Source organism: Prinia subflava, chromosome Z (assembly GCF_021018805.1).
Source record: "Prinia subflava isolate CZ2003 ecotype Zambia chromosome Z, Cam_Psub_1.2, whole genome shotgun sequence".
NCBI lineage: Eukaryota > Metazoa > Chordata > Aves > Passeriformes > Cisticolidae > Prinia > Prinia subflava.
This window is the reverse complement of record NC_086283.1, coordinates 8,000,396-8,024,252: the sequence shown is the minus strand read 5'-3', so window position 1 is coordinate 8,024,252 and position 23,857 is coordinate 8,000,396. Positions and strand designations below refer to the sequence as shown.

Below are 23,857 nucleotides of genomic sequence, written 5' to 3'. Positions count from 1 at the left end.
GGGGATTCTTCTGTCAGAGGCTATCAGTCTTAGCAGCTGACATCCCCTCTCAACATCCAAGATGAGCGCACTGAGAGTTTGTTTGCTTTTGTGATTTTTTTTTCCCTCTGCACAGATCAGCATTAAAAGAGAGGAAACAATTTTCATCCTAGAAGTTTTAAAAGCTGTCAACCCCAAGTGCTTCTCACTGCATACAACTACAAAGAAGTGGTAGATACTGCTGGCACGTGGTTTTGAAGTGACATGAAACTGCTCCTGGCTGCTAAGGATTAGTTGTCAGCCCACTTAAGATACAAAAGTTCATTTAGACTTTTCATTCCACAGCTGAATAAATAATAATTCTCTGCACAGAGTTAGTTACTGTCTTTATAGGTTTTCATTAAAATATCATCCTGAATAGATTCAGCATTGGAAAGTACAATTATTTGTGATGTGTGGGGGAGGGGATTTTTTTCTGTGTAAATAAGGTGCTGCAGCTGCAGGCTCAAAGTTCATCAAGGACTGCTCTTACCCTGAAAATTTTGTTTGACAGCTTTGTTGCTCCCCATTAAAATATATTTGCCATTATTGTTGCATTGATTACAAACAGATGTACACATAAATATGCACATTTTCAGCTTTTTCTTCAGGTTTTATTTGACCCACATAATGCCTAAAGTTTCTGCCTAAGTAAATACCAGCGGCTACTAATGTGTCTAAAGTTAGAGGACACTGATTCTTTTGCAATACCTCTGCATGAGGTCTGCTCAGTGCTTTTTTGAGTAAATAATGGTTATTTTTAACCTGAGCACTTGTTTTAATTGAATGGTTGAATCTTGTTTTCCTTTAGCTGTGCTAAAAGAAACTACTTTTACAAGTAGAAAAGCTGATATTAATGTAGAAGTAGTAAATTACAAGGTTCTTTTTTAACACACTTGGAATATGTAAGATGACTAGCAGAGAGGTTCCAGATATTAAGAGCATTAGGAACTGAAATGGAACAGGGGGATCAATGTTCCTGTGAACTACCTAACCAGTACCATTATTTTGCAGACTATTGCAGTCATAAAATACATTATTTAATGATATTCTTATTCCCAAACTTCAAATTCCCAAGGAAAAGATATTTTTGAAGTGTCTTCTTAACAGCCAGGATTTTTGACAAGGATTTTTATCCTTGTTGCTGTGGCAGACCCAAAAGAAAAACACCAGATTTTGAGAGATATTTTAAAGATGTATCTTTGTTCTCAACTGAGACTTCTCTTAAGGGATAGTGTTAACAGCTCTTTATTTCTTTTCCTTTCTGTAACTACTGTAGTTGCTCTAAATTAAGGAAGTAGAGTTAATGTTCACTTTTTTTAGATAAAGTTACAAAAATCAATAAAATGCCTAAGAAACTGTTCTACTTGGCATCAACAGGTAGATTTCAGCGCAGTTTTGATTCTTCTCTCTGATTTATGAGTAGTTTACTCTGTAGTTACAACAGTAATCTAAAGCTTTCATTTTACTTTCCCAGTAAAACCCTGGAGGGTGAACCACAGTACAGATTCTTTGAGTTCCTGTGGCATATGCTGACCTTGCAGACTTGTCCAGATGCAGCTGAGTCCTCTTAAATTTCTGAATTTATAGGCATATGTGTGTGTCTGTAATTGTAAAGTTCATCACCTGTCAGGGAAGTTTTATGAGGATGCTTTGCGACATGAACAGCAAATACTTTTTAATATATATATTTTTATTTGTATATGCATACACACCTACGTATAACCACAAAAATCCCAACAAAATGAAAGGAAAATAAAATGAACAAGAAACCTTGTCAGTTTTCAATGTAAGCTTTCTGTTCCAAAGACCTGGATGTATTTTGGGTTTGGAAATCGGTGATTACAGTCAAAGAAATGAGGCAGTGTGTTGTGGGTGTTGCATCTTTTCCATCATGGGATTTATTGTAGGGATTTCTTGTGCACATGGTGATCATTTACTGAAAGATTTTGATAGTCTTATTAAAATATTAATGTAGCGGGATTTGAAAGATAAACATTGCTGAAAAATACATAAGGCTGTCCAACTGTTTTGGCATATGAGCTGCTACTTAAACTGCAGCCTGCACTAGGAAGCACAGCCAGATGAATCTCTGTGGTGCTTGCAGGGATCTGGCAGATGCAGTGGGTGTGGAACCTGGTGAGACTTCAGTCAAGCGGCGCGAAGAAATTGCTTTCCTTGAGCTGTGTTGTGAGCCATCCTTGGCTGCTCAGTTACCAGGCAGACTGCTCAGATTAATAAATTAAGGTGTAAATTTTGTCACAGACCGTGTCCAAATGCTTGACTGCCATCTTAACCTGGCAGAACTCCTTAAGGGTGATCATGTCTCTGCTTTGTTTAGTCCTTGGAGTGTCGGCTCAGAGGTGGGAAAGAATACAAAGTTGATTCAGAATTGGACTGAGGCAAGCATTAGTAGAAACTTCTCCCTGAATAGATACTTTGCACAAGTTTACATCAGGGATGTGAATGAAGCTGCAAGTACTCTTAACCTTTTGAGTGTTGCAGCTGTAGGTGTTAAGGTATGATGCAGTTAATTAATACAATTTGGCATCAACTAAAGTCTTGAAATGCAAATTGAACGAAATACTAAAATGATTTTTACTTTTGACTGAGTTTCTAATGATCTCTACCATATCAATCCAAGACATCCATTTTACTGCAAATTAGGCCAGTCAATTTCATGCTTCTACCTTATATCTTGTAATGTATGCCTTACTTACTCATTCATCGCTTCTCAGAGATTTGATTTTTGCCTGTCTTTAATGCTACAACTTGCTTGTAGCTTTGGTACATCATCCCTGTTTTAGGCAGGCTTGTCTTCACGTTTAAGGATAGTCATTACTAAGTAACTTCTGTTGCCTCAAAATTGCTACCAGTGGATTGGCCTTTTGTTGTGTGATGTTCCATCATATGCTTAAAAAATCTCTTTAATGCTGCAGTGTTTTTCAGTATGAAAAAGTTCAGTTTTCTGTGTTTTTACTATTTACAGCCTTTTAAAATTGGGAGGGGTAGGCTCTTAGGACTACTAAATGGACCTGTCTGCAGCTGGGATTGAGCCTGATTTATCTGGCAGCCAGAAGGGTTGCACTGTAGTCTCCAGAGCTAGCAAATCATTACAGTGAGCTGACATTCCTACTTGGATGGGCTGTGTTAGACATCTTTGGTGTTTGGAAATCTGCAAAGCAGTTATTCTTACTTTCTCAGTGCCAAAGATGAAAAGTGAGTTGAAATAACATACAGCAAAAACGTGCAACTTTGCCTACTAATTTGGTGTTTGGGAAATTCCTTTCAATAGTGACCACACGGAAGCTCATAGATAAGGGAATACATAATAAATTGTATTTAAGAGCTAAAAGAAAGAAAACAAATTGGGTTGGGTGACTGTTTAAAGCCCTAATTACAGCAATCACAGTCTGGGGAGAAAGGAAGATGAGATCTGATGTCTTTCTGCAATTATGAATCTTTAAAGCTTGTACTGCCATACTTTGTAACACTCTCTTAACATTTTAGGCTGTAATTTCATTTTGTTAATTTTAAAAAGACCATTCTTTTTTTTAATAAAGATATCAAGGTAGTAGTTAAAATTTCATGTGATCTTTTATAGTGCCCAAATCTCTAATACCTGACAAGGAATCACTGATCCAGTACTGAGAATCAAAAATCAGGTTCCATGATTATTCATTTGATAATTTCTAGGTTTTGACTTTTTATACTGCAATCTATCAATACTGCTCAAATTTTGAAAAATACCCCAACCAGTTGTGATTTGGGGATTTAGGGGTTGTTCTGTTTTGTTTTGTCGATGGGCTTTTTTTTTTAACCTTTTTAATTTTTTTGTGAATTGTTTTCATTTCTTTTAGGGGTGATTTTTGTTTGTATGTTTTCTGAGGGTCGTTTAGTTTTGTGGGTATTTTGTGTGGCTTTTTTTTTTTTTTCAAATTTTGCTTTATAAGTGTTTGCTGTTGTTCTGCCAAAAATGTTTTGATAGGTCTCCTTTGCTCTATGTGGAAAAGGACCTGGATGAGCATCTACATTTTGAATACTTACACATATTTGTTTAAGGCGTTGGATTGTATTTTTAGATGTGTGAACTTTGTGCTATTCAGGAAACATACATTCTTTCCTTACAGAGCCAACAACAAACTTAATTCTGAAAGAGAGATGAGCTGGTAGTTAAATCTTCACTGATATGTGCATGCCTCAAGCAAGATGCTTGAAATGGCATCTAACTATGAGTGCACTATGTCTGTTTTTTGCTCCATTATAGCAAGGAAATGATGTGTTTGATAGTAATGCAATGCAGAAGTACCTAATACTTAAAATTCTTCTGTTTTCTTTCTCAGCATTATATTATTTGTTATTGATACCTTTGCCTCTTTGTATATGGGTTTAAAAGGCACATTTTTTGAAACTGTTTGTGAACAGCTCCATATTTGACTTTTTTTTTGATTGAGGATTTTTTTTAATTGAGGAATTTTTTTGATTGAGGAATTATATTTTTCCACACATAAAACTGTGGAAAACCTGCATTTCCAATAAATAAATCTGATTATATTTCTGTCTGTTAATGCCTGGAACCGCATGATCTTCTGTAACTTCATTTCCTGAGAAGAGATGTATGTGTATAAAAGCCACAATTCTGTTTTGCAACATATAACAGGTATAAAGCCAGTGAAATACCCAACCTTTTGTGATGGTGATGGGTATAAGTGTATGATAGTGCTTGACATATACTAAATATACCTGATTTGCTGAACGTCCTAGCAACAAAACTGTTTCATTGAAACTTTGTAAAATCGTGTTTCAGACCATTGCTTCCCTAAGACAGGTGGGCAACTGCTGCTGATTCTCTTTGCATTACTTAGAGTGAAGTGTGGGGATGATCAAATCAAAACTAAGATATGATCTCAAAACTAATTAGTTGTAGCTCTCCTGTGTTTTGGATTGGATTTTTTTATATAGGTTAAATTTTCAGAGGTTTGAAAACTAGACCTTAACTTTTTCTACCAAAAATGTGAAATCAAATCAAGTGTTCTAAATCTTAGTCAAAGATGCTGACAACATTAGGCCTAGAACATCAGAAAATAGGAAAAAGAAAAAATTGATACGTAAAGCGTGGATCTTAATTCTAGATGAAGAAGTTGGGATGAGTTACAACAGTTGCCTAATTGCAGTGATACTTTGGTTCAGCCAAAGAAAACATACTTCTGGTCTGCTTGCTCCTGTTTTGGTCTGCTTACTGTTGTTCTTTGCCTTGTAGTATAAAAAGGTGTGATGTGAGATTCTCAAATCTGGTTCACTGTATCCTCACAGTTCATAGAAGTGCAAAGCACAGGATAGCAGAATCTGGCAAACAGCTGGCATGTTCTGTTATGTTTATGGGTTTTTGTAAGATTGTCTGCCAGAAAGGACCATACTCAGAAGAGATGCTCAGATTGAAGGCTTTGAAGAAACTTCTTGCAGAAGCAAAGTGATTGTTGGTACTTTTACAAAAAGTACAAAAAGTAGAATACTTTGCTGTACAAGTTGGCCACAATCCTGCAAAGGAAGAAAAAAGAGTTTAATTTGAGATCTGCTTAGGATTTAAGACCAAAAGCTTAGGAAAGAGGAATTAAGTACTTTTATATAGTTTAAATTATTGAACTTTAGTTAGCATTGGGGATATTACCTTTGTGGTGTTGATAACATTTAGAATAAGCCACTGGTTCTATTTGACTTGAATGGATCATCTCAATCAAGCCAACATGTCTTTTTTGCAGATCTTAATTTCTTTCCTCTAGTGAGAAAATGAAATCTTAAGTCTTGGTTGGCAGCTGCTCATTGACATACCATAAATGTATGCCTCACAGAGAATGCCACACAGGCTACTGTGTTACCTGCTCTGTGTTGAAGATGAATAGAATTAGCTTTGCTGTAAGAATACTTGATTCCTCCAGGTCAAACACAGAGCAAAGGATAGCAATGGGTGAGAGCAAAGCTCCATGGAGAGCAAAGGAGAATGCTGTCCAGGTGTGGTGGGCTGTCAAAATTAATCCTATTATTGTGAATGAATTAATGTGTCTGTGGGAGAGGAAGAGAGGAGAAGGAGGCACTTGATGTTAAATCTCCTGCAGTTGTAATCTTACTTTGTGTGCTGATACTAGCAAAGCATTGCATGAAGAAACTGAGAGCTTCAAAGTAATGAGCTTTCTAAAACTTTCAGCTGGAAAAAGGAATGCTCAGAGCTAATTGTTTTAGGCTTTAGGAGTCAGTTGTTTTCCAATTTGGGGTGTTGCTTTATATTGTGCTTGTTTGTTTCTGGTTTTCTTCTGTTTTTTCTGTGTAGTAGTTGCTTTTCCAATAGTGGAAAGTAATTGTTTCCATGGTCGGACTATGTATAGATTCCAAAACTAATTTTTAGAGTTTTAAGTTTTAAATTTTGTCATTAATTTTATGGGGATTTTGGATTTTTCTTGCTTTTAACAATAGACAATATTGAAGAGTAAGCTACAACCAGGTTTATGTTTTTAGCGTCTTTTGCATGGTCAGTTTTTGACTGGGATATATTCTAAGGTTGAGGCCAATGTTGATAAAGTACTTGTAAAACATGTTAAAATTTGGGGATATATTTGCACTATATGAGAAGTCTTGATTTGTTATAGAGAGTTTTCCACTGTGAGGACAGCTCGACACTACTTGTTTTGGAGCAGCAGGGTAGGATAGTGCCTGTTTTCTCCTGTGAGGGTACTGCACCTACTTAGAAAATAGCAACACGCAGTGTTTTCAGCTTAAAAAAAAGATGGGCAGCTCTCTTATTCAGTGGGTAGAATTATGAGAAATTGAACAGCTCTTATGTGTTGATGTGTAATCTAATCAATAACTGTACAGGTTGAGTCTTTCATTTCAAGGTTGAGTTCCATTGAGTGGAGCAGGTGGGTTTTGGAGCAGTTGTGAGTGTCTTGCAAATAGCACAGCAGTCGCCAGAGGTCTGAGATAAACCAGTTTCCTTTAGCTAAGCAAGCAGGAACTTCAGGAGGACTTTTCCAGAATGTCTGAATGTAACTATGCCATAGTGGTTTTTCAAAACAAGGGGAGGGAGCTCATTAGGCACAATTGGATGAAGTGACTTCACTTTCCGTTGATTTATGGGACATTTTCTCCTAAAAAGGTCAGAATGTATCTGCAGTGAGCTATGATCTGGTTTTTAAGCTATATTTCTGTCTTTCTTTCCAATTTTTAGTTTGTGTATCACCAGTAAGAGTGGGTTGTTTTAGAATTTTTTGTGTTAGGGTGGCAGGATGGTAGAGGGCAAATTAAATAGGGTTAAAAAATAAAAAGTGAAAATTGACTGTAACCTTTGGTTGTTGCAGTTCTCATATATTTGATGTGTTTTGTATTCTATAATGCACGGTGAATCTTACTGTTTTTTTCTTAATGTGCTCCTTTTTATGGATACAGTTTTATCACTCTCATGTATGGATTTCTGTGCTTCTTCCTGCAGCAGTTCATTTCAGCTTGTTGCCTTTTTATATTAGCATCAGAAATACCTTTTCCTTTGTGTTATTGTTGCAATACTAGCTTTACAGAAATTTATTTGACAAGTGGGAAAATTGTAATCATGTAACTTCATTTCCAGATCTTCAGTTCATTAGCCAACTTGGCTAAAAATCTATAAAAATGTACCAATTCTATTCACTTTGAAGTTTTAGTAGCATTTCTGTTGTTGTTGGCAAAGTTTCCACTGTTAGTATTGTGTTCCCCTGAGAGAATTTGTAGCTTGCAAGAGATCTTACTGATATGCAGACAGTAATATCCCAGGCTTTGTATTATGCTGTGTTCTGCCATAATACTTTTATGTCTGTTTCCATTTGATATCTCAATTAGTAACTTATTGGAATCACAGTTTTCCTTTTTCAAACTCTCTGTTTTCAGTCTGCCCATGAAAACAAAATTATTTTCTTGTTAGCAGATGTTAATTTGAAAATAAAAATTAATTTAGTTGTCTTGGAGAGATTTTTCTACTCTTTGCTCCAAGAGAGTTTCTTTTAAAAGAAAAACCTATTGTGGATGAGTGGAAGGTGTGATGGCCATAATACTCTCACGTCTTTAAGTGAAACAGTGTGTGTAGAACAGTCTTTGATTGTATTGCACTGCAAAGAAGGCAGGATGTTGGTTCATGCATCACATTTGCGAGATAGCCCATACATCATCAGACTATTACACCTCTTTCTGGCTTTGTGAATTTTACTTTGGGAACTTTTAAATACACTATTCCTGAATGATTGTAGTTAGTTTTCTGGTGTTTTTTACTATAAATTTTTTATAAATTATTTAAATATATTCCTGTGGAGATTTGAGTTACGTATAACATAAGATCAGATATGAAATGTGTGTTGATTTTTAGAGTACAGCAGAAGCAAGTATGTTAACCCTGGCATGAGTATGATTGTAGCTTCACCTTTCAGTTATTTCTAATCTCTTTTGTCTTCAGCGTGACTTTCGTTGCATATCCTGACAGGGAATATAAGTATGTTAAAACCAGATTTAGATCATAGTGTTACAATAGTCTTGGAATAAAATAGGAAGTTTTCTGCCCATTTGATCAGAGAAAAGGCGTTTTTGGATTTTGATAAAGTTGAGGTGCCAATACATGTGCCTGGATTGCCATTTTCATACCGATTCTTTCATTTGTTGCAGTTTATGGACGAATTCACAGGAATCAAATCATCTCACAGGATTTAAATCACTATTGCTTGTAAAAGTCTTTTCTTCCCCCCTGTAACCAGTTTTCTTGATTTACAGATGAGACAGCTGATAGTACAGATTCTTTCCTCATTTAGGTACTGAGTGGGAGGGAAAAAGCACTGTTTGCTGCAGATATGAGTGATTGTAGCTGTTTTTCATCGTTCTGTTGCCACTATTTGAGCTCTTGTGTTTAGACATAAACGTTTCTGAGAAGGAAAGTGGGCCAGATTTGGTAGCTTTCAAAAAATAAAAGCTGTACTCAAGGCATAGCTACTTTCTGGAACACTAGTGAAACATTAGTTAATGGTGAATACCATAAAAGAAGGTTAGACATCATTTATTTGTGCTCTTTGCTGGTCTTTTGTGTTCCCTGCTTCTTTGTTTTCTGTGTGCTTGCCCTTCCATTTCAATGGTTGCAAAATCAAACAATGAAAATTGGTGCTAAAATAATTCTGAAGGTGTAAACCTGTAATAAAAGTTTTTATCTGAGATAAGTAAAAATATTCATGAATTATGAGTATTAAAAGTAAAACAATACTAAATTCTTAATATATGCACAAGCACAATGGATGAAGTATTCAGTATATTCTGAATCAATTTGTTAGAAAAGTTTGGACATTTTTGTGGAATGATTCCATTTTCTTAGTCTCAGTAAAATTTGATATACACTTAATATTTTTTTTTAGTTAAGGCTAGGATACAGTGTTGTCCTGTCCAATCTTTTCCCTTTTCTTTCCTTCCTCACCTCCCCCCCCCCCCCCCCCCCCATATTCATATCTTTCTTTCTGAGAAGGTAGATTTTTTTTTTCTGTTTCATGAAGGAAGAACACATTTTCTGCAGCTGGGAAGAAAAATAGCTTTTCTTCCAAAATACTTGAAAGCAGCTGTCAAGCATCAGATTCTGTTTAACGTTGCTTTTTGTTTGGGCTTTGTGTTAGGAGGTGGGAGCCAGCTTTTCACTTAACAAATTTTCTTATTCAGCAACTGATATGAGAACTGTTTGGTGTGGTAAGAGATAATAGTGTTATTGCATTAAAAAGTCATTAATTTTAGGCTGTTTTATTGTCTAGGTTTTTATCTCGTTTTTTGGTAAAGATGGCAGCCAACAATGCAGTGCTGAACAGACTGGAGCAGAAAGGTGCAGAGGCTGATCAAGTTATTGAGTACCTCAAGCAACAAGTTGCCCTGCTCAAGGAAAAAGCCAGTAAGGATTTACCTATCATATGTTAAACCTGTTAACCAGATGGATAGCAGTGAATGCACATAGGAGAAAATAAAAATATTTGCTGCTGTCAGCCTTTAAAGCATGTTTCAAGTTCTCCAAGATAAACCTTGTAATAGTAGCACCACTTCACTGTCCTGTGGTTTGTGGGGGTTTGGTTTTGTTTTGAAGCTGCTTATTCTGAAATAGAAGAGGCATGGATGAGGAAGAATTAATGCACAAATTTTGGAAATTTGATAGGACATGATTCCACTTGATGACAGTAAGCAAGTTGGAAAGAATAAGAGACTCTGCCTTATCCTGAACTTATTACTGTTTTTTCACAACTATGGCATTCTCTCAAGACTGTCATATCTTCAACTTTGATTTTTTTTTTACTTAACTGTATCAGTGCATAAAGATGCTCTGTGTTACAAACATCATCAAGGATTTTCTGTAGGTTTTTTGAGGTTTTTTCTTGTGATTCTATTTAGGGGACTGAGAAGATAGTATATTGAGAGGCAGCTTGATTATGTAATTATTGTAAAACTGGCTATTTCAACAATAAAGGAAATTCCTAAGTGTTTCTGATGATATACTCCTTGAAAGTTTTCAGTTCATTGCTGTTTGGCTCACCATGTTTCACTTTCCTTTAAAAACAAACCTCTGTGTCCAAAGTGATGAATGCTAGTTACTGAAACCTGTTTTTTAAAATGTGTCGACTCTAGTCTTACAAGCATCTCTTCGGGAAGAGAAGAAGCTCCGTGTGGAAAATGCTAAACTGAAGAAAGAAATTGAAGGACTGAAGCAGGAGCTGATTCAGGCTGAAATTCGAAATGGAGGTAGGAAAAAAAAGTAAAACAGATGTAGTTAGCACAAAACTATCTTGATTCTTCTTGATTTTTATAGTTCTGTGTGTGACTCTATGATATTTCTTACAAATTCTGGATTTCCCTGGTTCCATGACTACAAAATGTTACTTGATTCCAACATTTTATTAAGCTGCAAGCCTGACAGATCCATATACTAAACTTAATCAGGCATGGAAGTAGTTCTTTGTAATTATTTGTTCAGTGCCATTCATAATAAGCTGTGAATCTCACTGATGACAATGACTCCTTGTAATGCTGTAGAAAGTGCTGCATGTCTAACTCTTCTTGCTACTTTCAGTATTTAATCTAGCATGACTGAAAAATCACTATGGAAAAATGAAGCCATGGTGCAAAGTATGGATGGTCAGGGACTTACTTGGAAAGCTGTGGTAATGTAAATTTAGAAACAATGTGTTCTGAATATATGATTCCATGCTTTAGAACAGCAATCCGTTGGACTTCTTTCTTTGCTCTCTTCTATGTAGTTCTATTTAGCTTGTACTATCATTCTCTACTAGATATTAAAAAAGAAAAGAGGAAAAAAAAAAACCCCAGAACTGAAGTGTTTTAGATACACTGTGTTGTGTTTTAAAATTATTGCCAAAAAATCTTCTTCTGCCCTCAAGAGTTATTGCTATTAACCCATGCTGTAAATATTGTAAATTGCTTAAGATAGTATCCAGTGTTTCTGGATGCTAGTATATAACTGTACTGAATGTTTTACTGGTATAAAAGCACATTCAGTTTTCATAAAGTTTAACATGTTGTGAATACAGAGAATGCTTTTTCTCCTTTGGACACCAGTAAAGCCTTTTCACTAACCCAAACTATTATTTATATTTCTGTGTTGTCTGTTAGTCTCCAGCAGTTCTTGACTGGTGTAGGATATTTTACAGAATCTGTTGTGCTTAAGAGAGGTCTCAAGGTATATTGGTCCAAGATGGCAAAGGAAATGCTTGATTTGTGTCTTCCTTTAGTTAGCTAGTTCATCTAAGAGGTAGTAGGACTAAATTAATGTCTTTTCTTTTGATGGAAATAGATGTTTGTTAGCTTTGAAAGGACTAAGTAGTGGAGCACAGAAATTAGATGGACACAGAAGATCAAAAATATCTAGATATTTTTTCAAAATATTTTCGAAACATGATATTTTTTCAAAAACCTGAGAAACAAAGACTTTCCTCAACGAGCAAGCAAATGGTTGTTGATACAACAAATCTCACATTCAAATGATTCTAGAAAGTTGTTTATAAGAATATAATTTGTGCTGATCACTTCTGCGTTGAAGAGGACATGCATCAACTAACAAAGTGCAGTTCTTCAGGAAAGTTAGTATATATCTGAAATGCAAAACAAAACATGTATGCAGAATGGAGAATTCTATAATGGTGACACCAGAAGGATTTATCTGTTGTTAATGATAAAACAGCCTGGATTGAAAGGAACTTCAGAAGATCATCTCTTGTATCCTTTCTTGGGAAAGGGAGCCTTGATGATACTGTCTAGTGTACTGATGATGCTTACCCAGTACAATTATTGGGTTAATTTTTGGTTAACAATTACTGGCCTTGATGAGATTCTTGAAGAGCAGAATGTAGAGAAGAGGTGATTCTTACACTTTCATCTGATAAGATTGATAGTGCAATGTCCAGAACTCTGTATCGGCAGATTAGAAAGAGCTGTTGAAAGTAACATGCAGAATTTAGGGAAGCGAAGTGAGAAATCAGCAGATCATGTTAGGGCTGCAGGTAATTTTGTTTTATTCAGGCTCAGTTACCTAAGTTAATTGTAAGAGTTGAATTGAATATCTGAATTCACTATAAGAATGATTTTGTGCGTAACTCATTTATGGAATAGTCTCCAGTATGACAAGAGCTAGTAGCTATAAACTGAAACTAAACAAATGGGAAATAGGGAATTGGTAGAAAAAACAACTAGATGTTGAAATCAACTACAAAAAGAGATGCTGTTTCCTTATATATTTTCTTTTATTTAGCACTTTTTTGCATTTAAAAAATGTGTAGTCAAACACTTTGTTTTAATTGATCCTAAGAATCATATATAGATTTGAGTTCTGATGTGGTTCACTACTCAGCAGTTGTGGTTTAGTATATGACTAAGTATAAGTCATTTATTATGTTAAGGATATATTAGTATATTAAGTATATTAAACTTTTCAGTTCTCTCTGTTTTTTCATTTATGTTGTACACTTTAAAATGTCACTGTTCAAAGTTCAGGTACTGCCCTAACTTTTGTGGTTTTGATTTTAGTAAAGCAGATTGCGGTTCCTCCTGGTACAACCCTTTCTACAACACCATTTTCAGAGGATGTTCCACAACCTACAGCAGTTACAGCATCTTCTGGTTCCAAAGATCAAGTTAAAGGTGAAGATGAAGAAAAGAAAAAGAAAGAAAAAGTAGAAAAAAAAGGTACTTCACCTTTCTTATCTCTGATAGACAGTTGAGTGCAAGTGTTTTTGCATGATTTTCAACACACAAAAAAAGTTTTCATACAGCTACAGTAGGAAGAGTCATGTGCTAGCTCTTAAATCTTGAAAGTACTCAAACCTAATGAAGGCTGTCAGGTAAGCTAGAGAATCTTCCTTTCATTGGATACATGCCAAATTCTGTTTAATGTGACTGCACTTTGTCATTTAAAAAACCACCACCACCAAAAAAAAAAGGCATATCTGTTGGACAGCTGTACTTTTGTGCAAGTGTATCTTGTAGCTTAAACCTGCGTTTAGGCAGTCATTCTCTTATGCAGACTATTATTAATTTGCTATGATTAGATTCGTGCAGGTTTTCAGAATTTGGATATTAGGATAGCTCATTGTCTCTTACTTTTCTGGTCAACTATACAGAGACTTATAAGCTCTTTTATATTTTTGATGTATTTCAGCCATTGACACATTAATATTCCACAGATCTGTAAATACAAAAGCAGAGGCCACATGTTATATCAGGAAATTATTTTTTTCCTTTTAGTATTCAGTGGCTAGAGAGCAAGTGTTCAGTTGGTAAGGAAAAATAAAACTTTCTATATATGATGAGGGGATGTACAAGAAACTTAAATTCAGTCAGAAAAACACAGATCACAGAGTATTCTGAGTTGAAGGGGACCCCAAGGATCATCAAGTCCACCTGTTAAGCAAATGGCCTATACAGGGGTTGAACCCACAAATTTGGTGTTATGAGCACCATGCTCTGGCCAACTCAGCTCATCTCTTGTGGAAAGCAGTCTATTCTGCTTTCTGCTGAATTACAGCATGCACATTAAATAGTTGCCCTGCACAGGCTATTTCTGTGGAGTTCAGCATCTGCTGAAGGTATTGCATTTAACAATTAAAGTGCCCAATATGTAAAATTTGTTTTTAAGTCTAGAAATTGGTGAAATGATGGACTATCTCAAACCTGTTTGCTTTCTGTCACCTATGTCATCTCTTTCCTCTCAGGTTATTCTCATATTCTTTGTTCTACTTCTTGCAAACCTCATCTGTGTGATTTCTCTGGATATTCATTCTAGACTGACTCCAACACTGGCCAGAGGAGTGACTTTTTCTCCTTAGCCTGTGGCATTGAAATGAATATTTTCTATGTATCTGTATATATACACATCATGTACATATTTGCTGTGTTCTCTTTTGAGGAAAGACTTCATTTCTCTTGTAAAGGAATGTCATGAACAGAACTGTGGAATTATACCAGTGATAAGATTAGCAGGTCTTTCAGATTATTTTAGATATTATATGTTAGCTGTTTTGATTGGATTTTTTCCAGTTTCTTATATTATTGTATATACAACTGATTTTATTAATCAAATTGTCAATTACACTAAAAAAACCCCAGTCATAATCACTAGGGCTTATCATTCAAAATAAATGAACAAATATTTTTGAAGAGCTGTTGCTTATATTAAAAAATACTGCCTTTTATTATTGAATCGTGTAATTTCAGGCCATACTGGAACAATGACGAATTAAATCAAATTGCATGTTGTGTCCATTTTTCCTTTTTTGCTCCTTTAAGAAGGAAGTTCAGTTTACATTAATATGTAAGTTATCTTGGATGAAAGAATAACATGTGCTTATTTAAAGTAAGCATATCTTAGACTTTTTTAATCTCCAAGAGATTATAGCTGTTAAACAAGTCTTGAATGTCTCCTAAACAGCACAATCTTATCTACAAACTGGATGCAACTTGCTCATCTTGAAAGGAATATTACATATTTTATGATTCTATGATTAAATAAGCACCTGAATATGGGGAGCGTTGTTTTATACTATACAGTTTGTATAGTATAAAGCAGTGATGATCATAGGATAAAGACACCACACCAGGGGAATCTCATAAGCCATAAGCATTTTCATGCACTGTTCCATTTGAGGAAATGCAGAATGCTGGCTAAGGTCATCTTAAAGGGTTGCATTGCAGCTGTGACAGTGCAGTTACAGTGACTTCGCAGCTTCTGGCTGTGTACAAGGCTGATAAGCAGTCATAACCTGATGGACTGTGATTCCCTAGTACACCATGGCAAGGCTTACTGGTAATGGCTAATTATTGAAATGGGATGATCTGATTAATTGATGTGGCCTTTGTCAGAGTATGTGTGTTACATGTGTTAGCTGCACTTAAATTCAGGGTGACTTTACAAACAGGAGGTGGTAATTAGTTGAGGTAGTGATATAAATTGAAGTGTGTATGATGATTCACCACTGGAAACCGGTAACAGAGGTGCTAACTCTTTTCTCTTCTTTTGTGTTTTGCTCAGAATTTATGGTTATTTCTGAGATTGTAGTTTGCTTTTCCCTTGCAGCATATGCATTAGTTGTGCCTTTTAAAATGTTTATTTCATGAACAAAATGTTCTCTAATAGGTGAAAAGAAGGATAAGAAACAGCAGCCAGCTGCTGGAAGTAGCGATGCAAAACCTGTAGATGTTTCTCGTCTGGATCTTCGTGTTGGCTGCATTATTACTGCCGAAAAGCACCCAGATGCAGACACTCTATATATTGAACATGTGGATGTTGGTGAAGCAAGCCCAAGGACTGTTGTCAGCGGTTTAGTGAAACATGTTCCTCTGGATAAGGTATTGACAAAATTATTTACTGGTAGCTTTTCCTTTCCTAAAGTATCTTAAGGCGTTCATCTGTTTATAGGATATGTTTTTATTCTGTTAGAAGATTTGTACAGTCATGGAAAAAAAAATAAAATGCAGATGGAAGTAATGCTTAACAACATTTGCCAGACACCAGAGAAGTACCCTTACCCCAAATCAGTTTCTGATTGAAGTGCTTCTATCCTGGGATCTTTTTCCAATTCCTCTGCCATTGGTACACACTGGACTCCTAAACTAAACAGATGTTACTCTTCCTTTAGGTTTACTGTTATGTAGCAGAGAAATCATAGTAACTTCTTTTGTATGATCCAAACTTTTGAAACGTTTGCCTTCCAATTCTCTTTTATAGCCTGTTGAAATATTTGGCATGAAGTAAAGTAGAGAGCATGTAAATTCAAGTTAGCTGGCAATGAATAGCTTAAACAAGATCAGAATACAAAATGCATATTTTTACTTCCTTGTGCAGAATAGAATCTGCGTCCATGCTTTTTTTAGTTGATACACTTTGGTATTTGGCACAGATGGTTTATGGGTGCCTTTGAACAACCTAAGACTTCAAGGTTTTGTTTCCTTTTCACACATCTTCTAGAGGGTGAACGGAATTGACTGAAGGCTGCTCCTTAATTCAAATGCAAGCCTGGCATTTAAAACAGTGTTGTGTAGAGCAACTGCAAAATGGATCATGAAGGAAATGATCTTAGTCTGGAAAAAGCTCCACTTTCTTAAGTGTCTTTTCAATCCTTATTTGCACACTGTCCTAATGGTAGCACTGCAAGCTAGGAAGCAATTGAAATTGTGGTTGTTGTTTTTATGCTACAGAAAGTTACTGAGCCAAAAACACCCAACTGAATACTATTCTGCACTGATCACCTGATAGTGTCCACTTACTGGATTTGTGCTGGGCAAAATCTCAACTTGCTTGCTTTTAGCAGTCTGCTTTCAAGAAAGCATGTAGAAGAAAACATCTTAAAAGCCATTCTAAATAAACTTACAAACACGAAGTGTGTAGAATGAAATGGTAACAGGAGTCTTTTCTCTTTAACCTTTTTCTGAGTGGAAAAATAATTTGAAGTACTATTAACAGAGAATTAGGGATAATCCTTGCATGTTCTTTGAGAACATTTTTGTTTGCGTGTCTGTTTTTGGTTTTGGCAAGTCTCTATTAAGACAGTAAATTCTTAGGGGCAAGCTTCCATCTTTTTGTGTTTTTTGAAGTGTTCAAAAATGTGAAGGCCTGGCATATGTCTACTGCCATATATTGAAATAAAAATATATACATCAGATCAAGGACCTTAGCTATAAATTTCTTCACAAAAAATTCAGCTGTTCATGATTTTGGTGTTTGATGTGGTAATTTAGCAGAGCTTGAGGCTGTAGTGTTTGTATCATCTGATTTTACTTTTGGTTAGGAAGCACAGTATGTATCTTCACTAACATTTCAGTATGCAGTGCAAGTTATTTATGGGTGTGAAAACTTCTGGCATGCCTACTTTAGATGTGAAATGCTGTGTTTTTGTTCACATAGTGGTGAAGCCATGTCAGAAGTTGGGACGTCTATTGTGAGCAGTTGTGTCACAAGTAATAGGGGTGTGGAAGGATCTTGGCATGAGGTGGACCACGCCATTGTTGAGCTCTTTTGGCAGCTGGGGACAATTGGGGAAATTGCTGAAATGTGAAAAGGAATTGACAGCTTTTCTGCCACTGCATTTGGCTTTTTGTGTGTTCCTAGCATCAACACCTGTTTCAGGCAATTGTTGTTGAAATTCAGGCAATTCTCCAGTGTCACTTTTTGTCACCTCTTCCTCTTTAACCTAAGAAAACCTCATGTCAGTGATCAGAAGTGAAGAACAGGAATGTATCTTAAACTTAACAAGAAGAGAAAAGCTCACCATCATCTTCCAGAAATGCTATTCTACAGCCATTCATTGTAAGAGGATACATTATAGTTACATCTGTTATGAACGATATACTCAGATTTTTGTAGCAGAAACCTTTTCTTGCACTTAGATGCCTTGAAATCTTTTCTTTCTAGATTTTTGGGATGTCCAGCCAGTAATTAGCATTGCAGTCATTAATTATTTTTCGGTGCTTATAATGCTACAACTTGCATTTCAGTCACTGACATACTACAGCCATTTTTTGTGTTTTGTGCTACTTATTTCCATAACAGTAACTAGAGAATTTTTCAGTCAATGGGCTGGCTTGAAACTTACGCAAGATAACTTTTTCTTATCAACTGCTTCTTTTTGGCTATTTATATTGTTGCTTTTTAAGGTGTTTTCCTTGGAAAATACGCAGTTTTTGAAGTAGTTGATCATATGAGTTTTATTAATATGGATCCTGCAGGTTTTGTTCAAAGTGATACACAAACACCAAAATCTAAAAATATTAAAAACTTGTAGTGCACTAGTAGCATCTTTACCTTTCCTCTTAAGAATGTTCAGGGTTTAATTTTTATTCAGTTAGAAAGTGTGGTTTCTTTTAGAGTCCAAAGTGTGGTAGTTTTTCTGAACAAAGAATGTTTTCTCTGGTTTATTATTGTAATTATAAAATAAAACAACTAACAGAGAAACATAATTTTACAGGTTTGCACTAACAAATTCAGTATAGAGTATATACAGCCATTTTCAGTGGTTAAAAAAAAAACCTCAAGGCATTTGGGTTAACTAAGATAAAATTTAAGATTCAAGTGAGCTCATTATGTAAAAGTCCTGTAAGCTTCCAGGACACAGTTTGAGGTTTTTACCTATGGGCCTAATTTGTAGGCTGGTTTTGTTGTTGTTCTTTTTAGTATTATCATCATTAAATTATTATCATAATGAAATGGAAATTGTTTCATTAATAGTGCTGTATTGAAAGTGAACTCAAGTGGTGGCCTTTAATGAATAAAAATGAAATGCAAGTGAAATGCCTTGCAAGCCTTGGTTTTAATTTTCCAAATTGCATATTTTATGTTTCCATGATAAATATGGCACATTTCAACATTTAATCCCTTATTCACTGACCAGCTCTTAGGGGCTTAAATGTTATGTTACTGGTGTCCAGGCATTAAAATTGTGAATCTGTTGCTACATGCCCTTCTTAAGCATTCTTAAGCATTCATTGTAATGAAATAATGGAAGTCCCCAAAACCAGATGGCATTTTAAGTACTCACATCCTTCTGTTTTCCTCTCTCTAGATGCAAAATCGGATGGCAATACTACTCTGTAACTTGAAGCCTGCAAAGATGAGAGGAGTAGTATCTGAAGCAATGGTGATGTGTGCCAGCTCCCCAGAAAAAGTGGAAATTCTGGCTCCCCCACCTGGAGCGGTACCTGGGGACAGAATTACTTTTGAAGGTTTTCCTGGTAAGTAGGTATACGGGAAAAATTATAGAAACAGGTATGCCAAGGTAACCTCACTGGAGAAGCACATAAAACAGCTTTTTTTAAAGCTGGCTGGGGTTTTTGTTGGGATTTTCTGAATTAATTCTGTTGGGTTTTTTATTACCATGCTAATGTTATGTAAATAAAAGATTGAAAATACTTTATCATCTGTCAAAAAAAACTAACTTGATAAAGTTGTATAGAACTTTCTTGTAAAATACCCCATTCCTTTAAGTCTCAAGTAAGTATTTCAGTTTTGAAATATATGGATAAACATATTTGTACTTGGCAAGTTACAACGTGCAAATGTAAAGCATCTTTCACAGTGTCTCAGTCTAAATGATGAAGTATTAAATTCCTAATTCCAGCTTCTCCTTGTAATGAAAGTGTCAGAACTTTGGGTAGACTTCTTTATTTGAGAAAGAAGGGATGGAGGGGATAGGAGGTGTTGGAAGTCTCCTATTCATGATTGGAGCCCATAATATTCAAAACACCACAGTTTTTTTGTTTGTTTGGGACAAAATGTCTTTTTAGGTTTCCAGAGAGACACATTGGACTTTTTCCACACTTAATTAAATCAATAAATCCATCTTTTTTCCAGAATATAAATGAGAATGCTACCAAATTTAGACTTCATCAAAAATGGATTTTTCATCCGTGTTTCCATTTCTTCCACCTGTATTAAAATAATTAATTTTTGACTGCATATTGGGAACTCAAATAAAGCATCATAGATTTAGCATGCTGATGAATGCTTCCCTTGTACCCAAATGCCAGTTCATTATTCTCAGTCTGGAAGGGATACAGTCAGATCAGCTTCTTCTGTTGCTCTATTTGTTAGCACTGTTATTTTGTTATTTTTATAATGATTATGAATGTTTTCATCAGGAAGTGCTGGTTCATTATGATCTCAGTAAAAAAGGCACTCATGCGCTAAAGTGCCATTTAAAATGCTGTTTATTAGAGCTGAGTCTGAAAAGAGAGACTAGTATAAATAATCTTACATGGCACAGATGATTTTAATGCATCTGCAGCATGCTGTGTGCTCCCTGTCCATAAGGAGAGTTTCTTCCCTTTCCATTGTTTGAGTTACCACTATATTTTTTTTACTCATTGTGGTGGTCAGTCATAAAGGACGTTTGTGTGAGAATTTGGTGCTGCCCTGTTCCATAAAGGTGAGGACACGCAGGTGGGTCAGTTGCTGGTGCCACATAGGAGCTGCATGTAGACTGCTCTCTTACAGTCAGCTGCCTAGGTTTATCCTGCACCCTAGGAATTTAGGAATTTGTGCAGCACAGCCCAAGCCCAGATCTACTCAGGTCACCTGTTAAGTGGATTACAGAGGTCTTGGTGAACAGTGCTCGTCTGGTCAGGATCACTCCATCACTTTGACCTGAAAAAACGTGGTCCAACTCCCAGTATTTCCCATACTGGGTGTGTGTGCATTTATCAATGAAGTATTCATCTTCAGGATGAATTTATTGTTCAAAATAAAATATTGTTCAAAATATTGTTCAAAGGTTGGCTTTCACATGTGAAAATGGTGTAAGTTTTATTTTGTGCATAGAACCTTATGAACCTTTTTAAACTATTGCACTTCTGACAATTTCTAGCTGTACAGCAGAGTTTTGATTTATGAACCTCTTGGAAAGTTCTATGCTTAAATATATTTGCATGAAACAACTTTCAGAAATACATATATGTGTATATATATTTTTTTATACTTCTTGAGACTGAAATTGTGATGCTTTAAAAAAAAGATATATTTTGGTTAGAATATGATAAAGGGAGCAGTGCTCTATCTAGGTGCTTTATGAAACAGAAAAGCAGCTCAGCTGGCTGTAATTTAATGCTCCAAATGAAAATACTTTAAAATAATGCTATATTTTAAAAGGAAATCAGTCTGGCAGCATGTTTTTCTTCAGTTTTAGTTTCCTGTATTAAAAATATACCAAGCTTGCTAGTTGAGATGCAGAATTAGTTAGCTATACTGAAATCTTAAATGCTTTCTTAAATGCTTCAAATGCTTAATTGTATTGACTGAATTGTAGGAATACTCACTCATGGCTTCTAGTCATTATCACGTATACTGAGTAAAAATGGATTAAGTGCTGGACCTTGTTAACTGCGAGAATCACAGGTAACAAAGACACTCATACTGCTTTCTGTTGTTGTGGAAATGGATGTGCAAGAGAGCATCAAGTTGTAGAAAAAACACTTCTAGTGCATATGCCCAAGTCCACTCTTCAAAAACGCCCTGTGCCCAGGCAGAGTGTCTTTTTTTTGTTTACTTTTGTCTAAGATACACCCTTCCTCCAGACTTATATCTCAAATAGCTTCATATACCTGGCATTTGATGTGAGAGCTGGTAGTAGTGCTGTTTTCTGTTCACTAACATATCTGTTCTTGCATATGACTAACAAAGTGAGTTGTGTCAACATAACTGAACTATTTGACTCGGGTTGTTTGGCTTTTTTATAGTGACAGAAAGCGTTTTCTTGAGCAAATCAGTTATGGAAATATTTGTTCTAAAATTATTCCCAGGTGTTACAGTATGTAGTAGGCATGTTGACATTTTGATCCTTAAAAGATCCTTAAAAGATATAGAATAAGCTGAAGGTGGTGTGTAAGTTGTTCTAGTTCTGATGTTATGCATTGCAGCCAGTGAGACAAGATTTTGTGTGGATTATATCAGTTTCCTTCTGGTGGAGAGCCAAAGGCGTGGGGCTCTGATAAGTGCCAAATGAAGGTTTTTACAACACCTTCGCAAGGTCTATATATCCAGGGCTATAGATTGTAGCCTGAAATGTGGCACTGTTTTCTAGTACTTCATAAAGAGCTGCTTGGAAAATTTTGTAGGTATGAGATTTAAGCTAATCATTGACTTTGAAAGTTTACCTAATGCTTAATAGTACAAAGTGGAGTGATCTATCTTCTTCTTCCATAAAACCTATTTCAAAGAATCCTCAGACTTGTGATTTTACTATCTTGAGTAGGAAAATAGAAAAAAAGGCATTGGTAGATGGAGACCTACAAAATCACGGTGACATCTGCTTCTGTAAATTTATTTGTTGGGTACTTGTCTTTTCAGTGTTGCTGTTGTAAATTAAGAATGAAACTCACTGGGAGATTGGAAAACGGTTTCTCAGTTTTTAGTGGGGTTGAACATCTATCTTCTACTCACCTTTTTTGTGTTAAAACCTTCTGCTTCTTAGCTGCTGCTGTTTCCTCAAAGACCATCTGGCACTTGCCTGATGCTGTTACCAGGAGGATAGACTCCTTGTTGTGTGAGATGTCATTTAATTTCACTGCTTAATTGTAACCATTTATATTCTGATCAATTTTTGTTTTAAAAAGTGATTGTAAAGCATAAAGATTCAGTTGGAGTCCTTGAAGCTAAAATAGAAAGGACAGCTGGGTCTTATTTAAGTTTGAAGTAGGAAAGTCTGTGAAGCAACAGAAGCACCACCAGCAACAATAAAGCAATTCTAAAACACACACAGCTGTCTATCAAGCAGCTTGGAATCAAGCTATTTTTAAGTCTTCTTTCTCCATTATACCAAATATTCATGAGATATAGACTAATTTTCTTCAGCCATTTTAGTCAAAGTAAACAAGGTATCTTGTCTCAAACCAATTAATTTTTTTCTCTAGCAACTGAAGTGTTTGCTAGAAGTATCTTGAGTGCTGTAGAGGAGTTATTTAATAAGGAATGCTGTTGCCTGGAGTACTGTTCTATTTATTTATTTAATGGCATTGCCCTCAGTGGCGTATTTAACACTGTGTGATACTCCAGTGCCTGAATCTTCAAGGTCTCTTGAGCCTTTTTTTGTGTTAAGTACTTTATCAAGTTTTTATCCGTCTTCCCTGGAAAAGGTCAGATTTTTAAACTGTGGAAGAATTGTCCTATCATGAATTAAATTTTATAACGTCCTACACAGTAACTGCCTTAATACAGCAATAATACTTGAAGATTTATAGCTTGAAGATTTATGTGAAATCTCTTTTCTGATAGCAGTATCAGATGCTTTGATGCCACAGGAACCAATATCTGTTACTTAAATTCTATAATTAAATTATAATTTAGGTCTAAGAATCACTAGCAATTTAGTAAATTACTATCTCTTTAAAAGAACAAAAAGTGGTAAAGCTGGAGTACAGTGGTTAGCCTGTAGTTAGCAGATTTCTTTAAACAAAGCTTGAGTGTATGGATGCTTTCCTCCAGCTGCATTGTTACAATCCACTGTGGGGTAAATGGCATTAAGTAAAGTCACACATCACTGTGTCCTTTTGCCCCTTGCTGTGCTGAGATATATTCCTTCAATAGTTGTTGAGCTATTACAAAGTGGAGAGGTTTCTTGCTTATTATGAAACTTTTTTTGTAATATTAAAGCTGCAAGATGGAATGACGTGTAACAAATTTGGGATCTCTTATTTGGTCCATTTTTGGTAAAGAGAGTGGAAACCTGATTAAACCATTAAAAGCTTCAATTTATTTTATTTATAGAAACTCTTCTAAAGAATATTTTCTGGGAAGAAGGAATGCAGTGAGGAGAAGGCA

The 23,857-nt window shown here is 35.6% G+C and overlaps 1 protein-coding gene across 1 annotated transcript in view; it reads left to right on the top strand.

Annotated features, from left to right (window-relative positions):
- AIMP1 (aminoacyl tRNA synthetase complex interacting multifunctional protein 1) overlaps positions 1-23,857 on the top strand; it is a 32,227-nt gene that overhangs the window by 5,969 nt on the left and 2,401 nt on the right. Inside the window, exons 2-6 of the mRNA XM_063422597.1 lie at positions 9,813-9,946; positions 10,672-10,785; positions 13,084-13,242; positions 15,689-15,900; positions 19,110-19,278. Of these exons, the coding sequence (XP_063278667.1) occupies positions 9,813-9,946; positions 10,672-10,785; positions 13,084-13,242; positions 15,689-15,900; positions 19,110-19,278 (788 nt within the window). The remainder of the gene's footprint in view (positions 1-9,812; positions 9,947-10,671; positions 10,786-13,083; positions 13,243-15,688; positions 15,901-19,109; positions 19,279-23,857) is intronic.